At 41.8% G+C, this 8,739-nt stretch overlaps 1 protein-coding gene across 1 annotated transcript in view; it reads right to left on the bottom strand.

Annotated features, from left to right (window-relative positions):
- sacs (sacsin molecular chaperone) overlaps nucleotides 1-2,949 on the bottom strand; it is a 31,518-nt gene extending 28,569 nt beyond the window's left edge. Inside the window, exons 1-2 of the mRNA XM_041232726.1 lie at nucleotides 2,244-2,949; nucleotides 939-1,415 (exon numbers count right to left, since the gene is read on the bottom strand). Of these exons, the coding sequence (XP_041088660.1) occupies nucleotides 939-961 (23 nt within the window). The 5' untranslated portion in view covers nucleotides 962-1,415; nucleotides 2,244-2,949. The remainder of the gene's footprint in view (nucleotides 1-938; nucleotides 1,416-2,243) is intronic.
- Nucleotides 2,950-8,739: the final 5,790 nt, after the last annotated feature.

Raw genomic sequence — 8,739 nt, forward strand, 5'->3', positions numbered from 1 at the left:
AATAAATGAATAAAGCCTCTCTAAAACAGCTGAGAAGGGTTTCATGAACCGCAGTACCACAGAGAAGCGCTCCCTCTAGCCAGACTGAGCCCTTGTCTCAGGGATCTAACACTGCTGCAGCAGGGGGCGATGCAGCGCTGTGTGCTTGTGGTTTGGGACAAGAGTCCATTTCAGAGGGTCCTGATTCCTAATAAAAAAAGCACATCAAAGCAAGGAGGGGGGAGAGTCGCTGATGCCCTGAAACACTGTCCTGCTTACAATTCTCAACATCCCTCTGAGGTCAACACAATACCTATCAGTACTATTAACCAGTATGTAGCACTTACAATACAAACTACCAACAACCCTTATAGGGGGTACTCTCTTATATAGGAAGAGTATAATACAGCACAGTACAGTATAGTATAGCACAGTACAGTATAGTACAGTATAGTACAGTACAGTATAGTACAGTTCAGTACAGTATAGTATAGCACAGTACAGTATAGTACAGTACAGTATAGTACAGTTCAGTACAGTATAGTATAGCACAGTACAGTATAGTATAGTACAGTACAGTATAGTATATTACAGTATAATACAGTACAGTATAGTGTAGAATTGTACAGTACAAGGCTTAATAAATGTATAGGTTTCCAATGTAATTTCGATTACACTTTCTTATGGGAATCATAGTTTAACTACTTGAGTCACCCCTAACTCTAAAACACACAATGGTGGATAGTAATACTAAAATATACGTTTGACAAACGTTTGGACTGTTATCTCCAATAGTCATAGAGGAGGCATACAGTAACATACTATCTGCAGAAACTTAATATGGGAACAAGTGTAGATATAAATACTGTACTGTACAAAGCATGACTGCTTGAGGCCACACACAGGACCGTTAAGTAAAGCATGCACATACTCAGGCGTTAATTCACAGTGCATTTTACCTTACACCCTCCGTGGCTGCCATCGCTTACACGTTTAGCCCTGCTAAGCTCCTTGGTTACTCATTCGTTCGGTAGTTCTCTCTTCTTTCTTCTGCAGTGTGTGCTGTCAAACTCCACCAGGAAAAACAGCAGCCGCCCCCGGATCCGGCTTCTCTACTCTCACACACCAGCGCACCGTTATGTTTCACAGTCACCTAGTCACTGAAATCTCCTCGGTCTCGCACATTGCGCCAGGGCGTCGGGGCTTGTCACTAACTGTGTGTCATCGGCTTCTGTGTTGTTTAGTATGTGTGTTTAGGAGGCGCTCTTTAGTACAGTCTTATTAATGTGCTGCAGGACTCCAAGGGCACGCAGCCGCTACTCCGCGTCCCGGCTGTTGCAGCACCCTCTGCTCAGCGCCCTAGACGTACTCTTCCCGAATATCATGTTTTTGTTCCCCGTATGTGTAACAGGTTTTTCAAAAATCAAACGTTTGTCCTGCAAGAAAGAAACGAGAAGAGGAAATGCATATGAAAGGCATGACAGAGTCACTTCCCAGAGTGTAATTCCCTGTCGAGGGCAGTTTCTATTAATGCATCTCAGCCCGCTCCGCTTTCCAGCGGCCGCTTTGCATGCTGGTAGTTGTAGTCTTTGCAGAATTGCTGCTCTACCGAGGACCAGGGACAGGCGTCTGTTAACAATTTAAAGACACGGTACAGTTTCTGCACTGAGTACTAGCACAGCATATATACACTTACTGCATGACTTCACGATAAATACATTAAACATATTTTCAATATATTAAAACATATAGAGACAATATATATTTTCTATTATATGTAATATTTTAAGGCAAGAAGATGACTCGTCCTTTTAAGCTCAAAGTCGTATTGGCATGTTATTGTTATGTCAGCATTACATGTTATTTTATAGACTGTATAAATTATCCCTATCACGCGTGTACTTGTAACTGCAGGCATGTGATGAAATGCAATAATCCGACCTTTACACTCAAGGTCTTGCCATCATTACGCCCCATATAAACACATTGTGCCACTGCCACCTTCTCTCTGATAAGCTATTTACAGCACCATGTCGAGGGAGCCAGCTGGTTTCGACTAAACCAAAGCAAGCAGCGATCTCTTTCGCAGAATGCAGTGTTTGAACAAGTCCTGATGGGCCGGACTTTCACCATAACCTGAAGATGACAAGGAACTCGCGCATAGGAGTTATTAATCAGCCTGCTGACATGAAACAATAGCGCTTCTCTTTATCACAGTCCTCGTGCCTAGTATGATGACCTAGAAGTATTAAAATAGTACTTACATGACAGTATAATCCGCACATCTGTTGAGCTGCAGCTCTCTGACATTTAGCGGTGTCCCCTCACCAGCGTGACCCAGTGCACAGTAATAATAACAGTAGTAATATCTTGGTCTGAAATGCACGCTTGTGTCTTGTGAGCGCCAGGTGTCAGCGCAGATGGTCTCTGCCGAGCGGAGTGCTGTGATACTCAGTATCCGCAGGGTTAGGGTTTATTATTCTGGGTGATCTGTGCGCTTTTGCCGCAGCCCCGACATATCATAACAGGTTCGATGCAGCAGCAGCCCCTCCAGCTAGATTCTTAAAGTGACCCTGTTAAATACCGCTACGTCACTCATTTTGATTTTAAATCGGCCAAAATATTTATTTGAAAGAATAGTCTGTCCTAAAGCATCTTATATGCAACATAGATTTTATTTAAATACTATAAACCATGTTCACTATACAGTGAGCCCTAACTGGTTACCTTCTTCTTTAGTGACTTTTCATTGCTTATACTTTTTACAGTTGTTTTGCTTCACTGTTCACTCTTTTTACAGTTGGTCTGCTTCACTGTTCACTCTTTTTACAGTTGTTTTGCTTCACTGTTCACTCTTTTTACAGTTGTTTTGCTTCACTGTTCACTGTTTTTGCAGTTGGTCTGCTTCACTGTTCACTGTTTTTACAGTGGGTCTGCTTCACTGTTCACTGTTTTTGCAGTTGGTCTGCTTCACTGTTCACTGTTTTTACAGTTGGTCTGCTTCACTGTTCACTGTTTTTACAGTGGGTCTGCTTCACTGTTCACTGTTTTTGCAGTTGTTTTGCTTCACTGTTCACTCTTTTTACAGTTGTTTTGCTTCACTGTTCACTCTTTTTGTTCACTGTTTTTACAGTTGTTTTGCTTCACTGTTCACTACAGTTTTTGCTTCACAGTTTTTGTTGGTCTGCTTCACTGTTCACTGTTTTTACAGTTGGTCTGCTTCACTGTTCACTGTTTTTGCAGTTGGTCTGCTTCACTGTTCACTGTTTTTGCAGTTGGTCTGCTTCACTGTTCACTGTTTTTACAGTTGGTCTGCTTCACTGTTCACTGTTTTTGCAGTTGTTTTGCTTCACTGTTCACTCTCTGTGAAGCTTTCAAATGGGCGAATTAATGACTTTTTAATCATAGCATTTCCAGGTTTTAATATGCATGTAATATTTAAAATCAATGCATAGCATTTATTATAACACAGTGTAGTTCATGAACGACTTATAATGCTGTTTACAACGCAACATTACTACACAGTGTTTATCCTAAAACCATTCCAAATGCTCCATAAGAAAAGCACAAACAAAATTGCTATTATCCAGATAGAAATAGACACAGAGAACCTTTAGTTAAACACTTGCATGTAACAGAGTTTAACAAATCCACACACTGCTCTAAAGCATGGTGCAGTCACTGCTTCAAGTAAACGCTGGGAAGCGACTCAGGATACTGTCTGCATCGCTGCAGTTAATATTGTATGTGATCATTCCTGAAATACAGCACTAATATTGCATTGTCACTGTGACATCACAGTGTCTCTCTGCGTAGATGATTAAACAAGGATCATTAACTGAGAACTACACACACCGCAAGCGAGCATCTTAACCGCTGTGCAAGAGAGACAGGCTGCTCTGCAGGTGTGGTTATAGAGCTTCTAACCGCATCTCACCACCAGGGGTTAGAATCACTAACCGCAGAGCATCACACAACACAAGAGTCACGTGTTCAAAGGTCTTCTCTTGACCGGCCAAGGAAAATGCTTTGAATAACACAGTCCACCTCAGAAACCATCCTTTACCTGAAAATATCCAGCAAATACAAGCTGGAGCATTTATTTCTGGAAACATGTTGCCTCGTGCGTGCTGAGCTGGGGTCTTGTCAAATACCACAGATTCTTTATTCGCGTCCCTGCCAGGGGCGATATGAACAGGACCAGGCAGCTTTTAAATACTGCCAGCTCACGGTTTTCTTTCTCATATGCTCTTATTCGAGATTAACCACTTAAAGGTTGAATGCAATCTAACTTGTGAAGTGCTCTGAAACACAACTAGTGAACAAATAAATATTTAGTTTTGTAAAATGAGCAGGTGTTTTATTTCTTTAAAAAAAAAAAAAAACAGGAGTTAATTAAAGACTGGAGGAAATGCTTTGGCAATATAGCCCAGTGTACTTATTTGCATATAAATTAGAAAACAAAGATATTGGAAGCTTTTTTGTAAAGAAACATGTTGGCTACAGAAAGAAGATCAAAGTGTTTTAATTTTTTTTGTTGTTGCTCTCTTGTGATTCTTCGGAGAACAAAAAAAAAGAGTAGGTAGCTTCATTTTAATTTCTATTTTTCTATTTCCTTTCTTGTTTTATGGTGTTTCTTGCTTGAATGGAAAAGCAGCCTGTGTGCAGGGCTGCCCTCTTCAAGGAATTTTTAAAGTGTTATAATTGGGTAAATGTGTGCTGAGTGGGTGGGGCTTGCAGAGTTGAAAGGTCAATGAGGTAGGCGGTTAGGTCCTGGCACCTAGGATTCTCCAGACAGGCTCAAAGCCAGGCAAAGACAGAGAAAAATGATAATAAAAACAGAACCCAGAACCACTAGAATGACTGGAAAACATCATCAAATGGAGAATCATCTAAAAAAGAAATTAAAATGACATCTGAACTCTTTAATATTGAACCGTTTCGTACCATGCTTCTGAAAATCATACACATTATCGTGCCTGTGAGACAACATCAAATATGAAACGGATCTGAAGCAGTCTTGATGTCATCCCTGTTAATTCTACTCAATCAGAACAATGCAGCGTGCAATGTCTGTACATGGGATCTGTGCTCTGCACACTGGCCTCTGTTTAAATCATTTCAGTGTAAAGATTCATAGCACAGACCACAGTGTGCCACATCGTGTGTGCTCGAAGCACAGAGAAAACAACTTACACATCATCACCCCATGAGGAGGACTCAATAACCCACTGTGTTATAACCTCCCATTGGCAGGGTTTCATATTACCCTCTGGCTCCTTCTCATTAGGAATGGTTCATGTGTAAAAGTGCCTTCAAGGCTGTTCCAGTGCCATGGTGTTTTTCACATCATGTTTACGGATTAGAGCCCTAGAATCTTCTCAACACCAGCCCTATATATATATATATATATATATATATATATAATATATATATATATATATATATATATATATATTATTGCAAGCGCAGTAAAACCTGCGTGAATTAAGCGGTCACCCAGCTTTGCTACCAGTCTGCAGACCACAAACATGTTTTAAAACCATAATATAATATAATATAATATAATATAACATAATATAAGGTAATATAATTAGGATCCATCTCACCTGCTTTAATCAGGCACAAAGGTTCAGTCCCTTCAATGGTGAGGTTATTCACTGCCACCCTGACCACCTCCTGTTTGGATGAGGACATGGTGGCCTTGAAGACACAAAACAGTGCAGAGTTACCAGACCGGTGCCAGCGCTGGAAGGAGGAGTCCTAAAGAATGGGAGAGGAAACTGAATCTGTTTAGCCCAGGACAAACGAATTTGACTTCCGATTGAGTTTATTGTGTAGTTATACAGTGTGGCCACTGGGTGGCACCAATAATACTGTAACGATCCAGGTTAACGCAGGCAGGCGCATCACAGAGGCAGAGGGCGGACGCGAATCCGGGACCTCTCGCACTAAAGCGATATCACTGTACAGAAGAGACGGCTCCTTTGTAAGGAGCGTATATCGGGCTTATGTCTTTGTATGTGATTACGTCACCTACCAGCCCTACTACAACACTATTACTGGTAACTAAGCAGGTTTTTTTTTATTTGTATTATTTCATACTGCAGTTATTTGAATACAAAGACATGCGTTTCAGAGGGCCTAATGCACAGTGTTTGTGTTTCTGGTACAGTAACTTGTTTTGGCATTGGTCAATGGGTAAAGGCGCATTAGGCAAATATCTATCACACATTTCCCACATTCTCAGCTGCTCCAGTTTCGTTAGCTTTGGAACGCTTCTCAGCTGCTCCAGCTTCATTATCTTTGGAACGCTTCTCAGCTGCTCCAGCTTCGTTAGCCTTCGCCACCTGAGACTGCAAGACCTGCACCATGCTGGAGCCCAGAATCAAAAGAGGAATCTGCTTGTGTCCTCTCTGAAAAACACTTCCCTAATATATAATGGCATGGCATCTCAGCCCATTGCATTGAGTGGATAGGCAGGGGCTGGATGCGACCCACTAACCTCACAGTATGAAGACGAAAGTGCAGCTCTGTAGTGGAGAGGTAAGCACGTGCCTTCTGCTGATTCCAGTGTTACTGACTCATCAGTCATTTGCAATGCTGCTGTGTTGAGCAATGTTATAATGTTGGACAGGCTTCCATCTTCCACAGGGAGCAAAGATATTGCGGTCCTGCTCAAACTAATTCACTAGATGGCGCCACAGTATGACAAATGTAGACTTTAGAATTCATGCTCTCTTGTAAAATCCTCTGGGGAAAATAATGTCTCCCAGTTTTTTAAGCTGCCTGTCTCTCTTAAACTAGAACATGCATGCTGATTGTACTTTTGCATACAATGCAACACTGCTTAGGCCTGTACAGAAATGTAACTAGAACACAAAGAAGAACTGAAAAATCCCTGCACTGGATTGTGTAGAAAAAACAACAGCTTCATTACCTGAATAGAAGGAACCCTTGCAACGGTTTAGCAGGGCAGTTATTACAGTCAAGCCTGGCTTACTCTGTCATGTGTCAGATCTGAATTGCAATCCATTATGTCAATGCACTGTGGCGTCCGTATCACCTTCATACAGCACTCCCATAATTCCTTTACACAGCGTGCGCAGGGTAGCTGCTGAAAGATGCTTGCGACTCAGGAAATGATCCCTGGACCTCACTGAAATTATATAAGGGTTCTGGGGGACAAAAGTCCTACAACTGCAACCTTGATGATCCAGGATATCATTAATAAACTTATCTAATAAGCAAATAGTTTGCATTATTATTATTATTATTATTATTAGGAAAAGGCTGTAACCCTTAACTTGCTAACAGTAAGAACACCCTGCAGGGTGCATGTGGAGTATGTCGTTGTATTTTAAAGAGGAATGTTTTTCCCCATTATAATACAGTTCCCATCTTTGTCTTAAATGCTTCTAAGCCCCAGTGGTGTGTTTCTTATCTACATACACGACCTCTAAAAGGAGGGGGGTCCAAACCAAGTTCTGGCCAATAATGGACTCAATCAGCTTCTCACAACAGAACAAGCATGTGTGGCCTCCTCTCGTTTGTACATTTTCTTACATTGCTTGTTTTTACCATCTTCCCCACCAGATGGTGCTATCGAGACATTTTATTGCAAAAATTGTTCCTGTCTTTTTTTTTTTAATTGACCATTTTTTAAAGCGAGAAATGCGTTGTTGCTGTGCGTGTGCATGTGTGTGCAAAAGTGTAACTTTGTTTATTGCATTACAATTGAGCTAAATATATTCTTGCTTAGGGCCAATGTCACTCTAATCCCAAGAGTTTTCGAACTCTCAAAGTGATCTTGTTGTACAGAAGAAGAGTTTTGTGTGTGTGTGTGTGTGTGTGTGTGTGTGTGTATCACTTACCTTCTTACTGTTTATTACTGAAATCCGGGCGCATACTGTATTGCACAACATCAGCCTGGGAAACCAGTTACCTTGTTGACTCATTTTTAGCAAAACCCAGACTTGGAAGCAGGTACTCTTGTGTATCAGAAACAGCTAGGCGCCTGCATTTCAAACGCAGTCAGCCAGCTACAGAAACCACGTTTGAATACCGTGCTTCAGATGAAGAGATTGCAACGTCAATGCATGCAGTTTAAAAGACGTGTGTGTTTCTAGACACGTGCAGAACAGCACTGTGCTCCGCGTGATGCAGTGAACAGCGAGTCTGCACAATGTGCAATAGCAAGAATTACCGCGTGCAGGTGAGGCCCATACCAGCGCGGTGATGGTTTGTTCTTTCAACCGCGCCTCACTGAGAACTGCGTGGGCTAATTGTACAACTCCGCCGCGGTGTTTCACTGCGTTTCTGTGTGATATATTCTGCAGTTACAGTTCTTTACCTCATGTTTGTTATTGCGTCGGTTCACGAACCGCCATCAAACATTTCGTCTCGCTCAATCCGGGCGGGGGTGTGGGGGGTCTGCCAGTGTTAATTCTATAGTGGGGTGGAAAACGTTTGACCGTAGCTTTTTTAATGGTACCCTGTCGAACACCAAGGAGCAATGCTTGGTTCTAAACTAGCCTTTGAAGAACAAATAGCTGTAACTGCTAAAGCCCCCCTCATGAGCTCTCTGGAGATGCACCCGGTTCCTGCATTCACTTTGATCTTGTTTAAAAGGTTTATATGTCTGTGACTGGATTTGTAAAAGCATTGCCTTGGGACATGGCTTGTTGGTTGTGTGTCTCCAGATCCAGCAGCCTAAAGTTTCGGTACGATAAACATATGTTCTGCACTGCAGGCTACGAA

The sequence above is a fragment of the Polyodon spathula genome, chromosome 30, assembly GCF_017654505.1.
Source record: "Polyodon spathula isolate WHYD16114869_AA chromosome 30, ASM1765450v1, whole genome shotgun sequence".
Lineage (NCBI taxonomy): Eukaryota > Metazoa > Chordata > Actinopteri > Acipenseriformes > Polyodontidae > Polyodon > Polyodon spathula.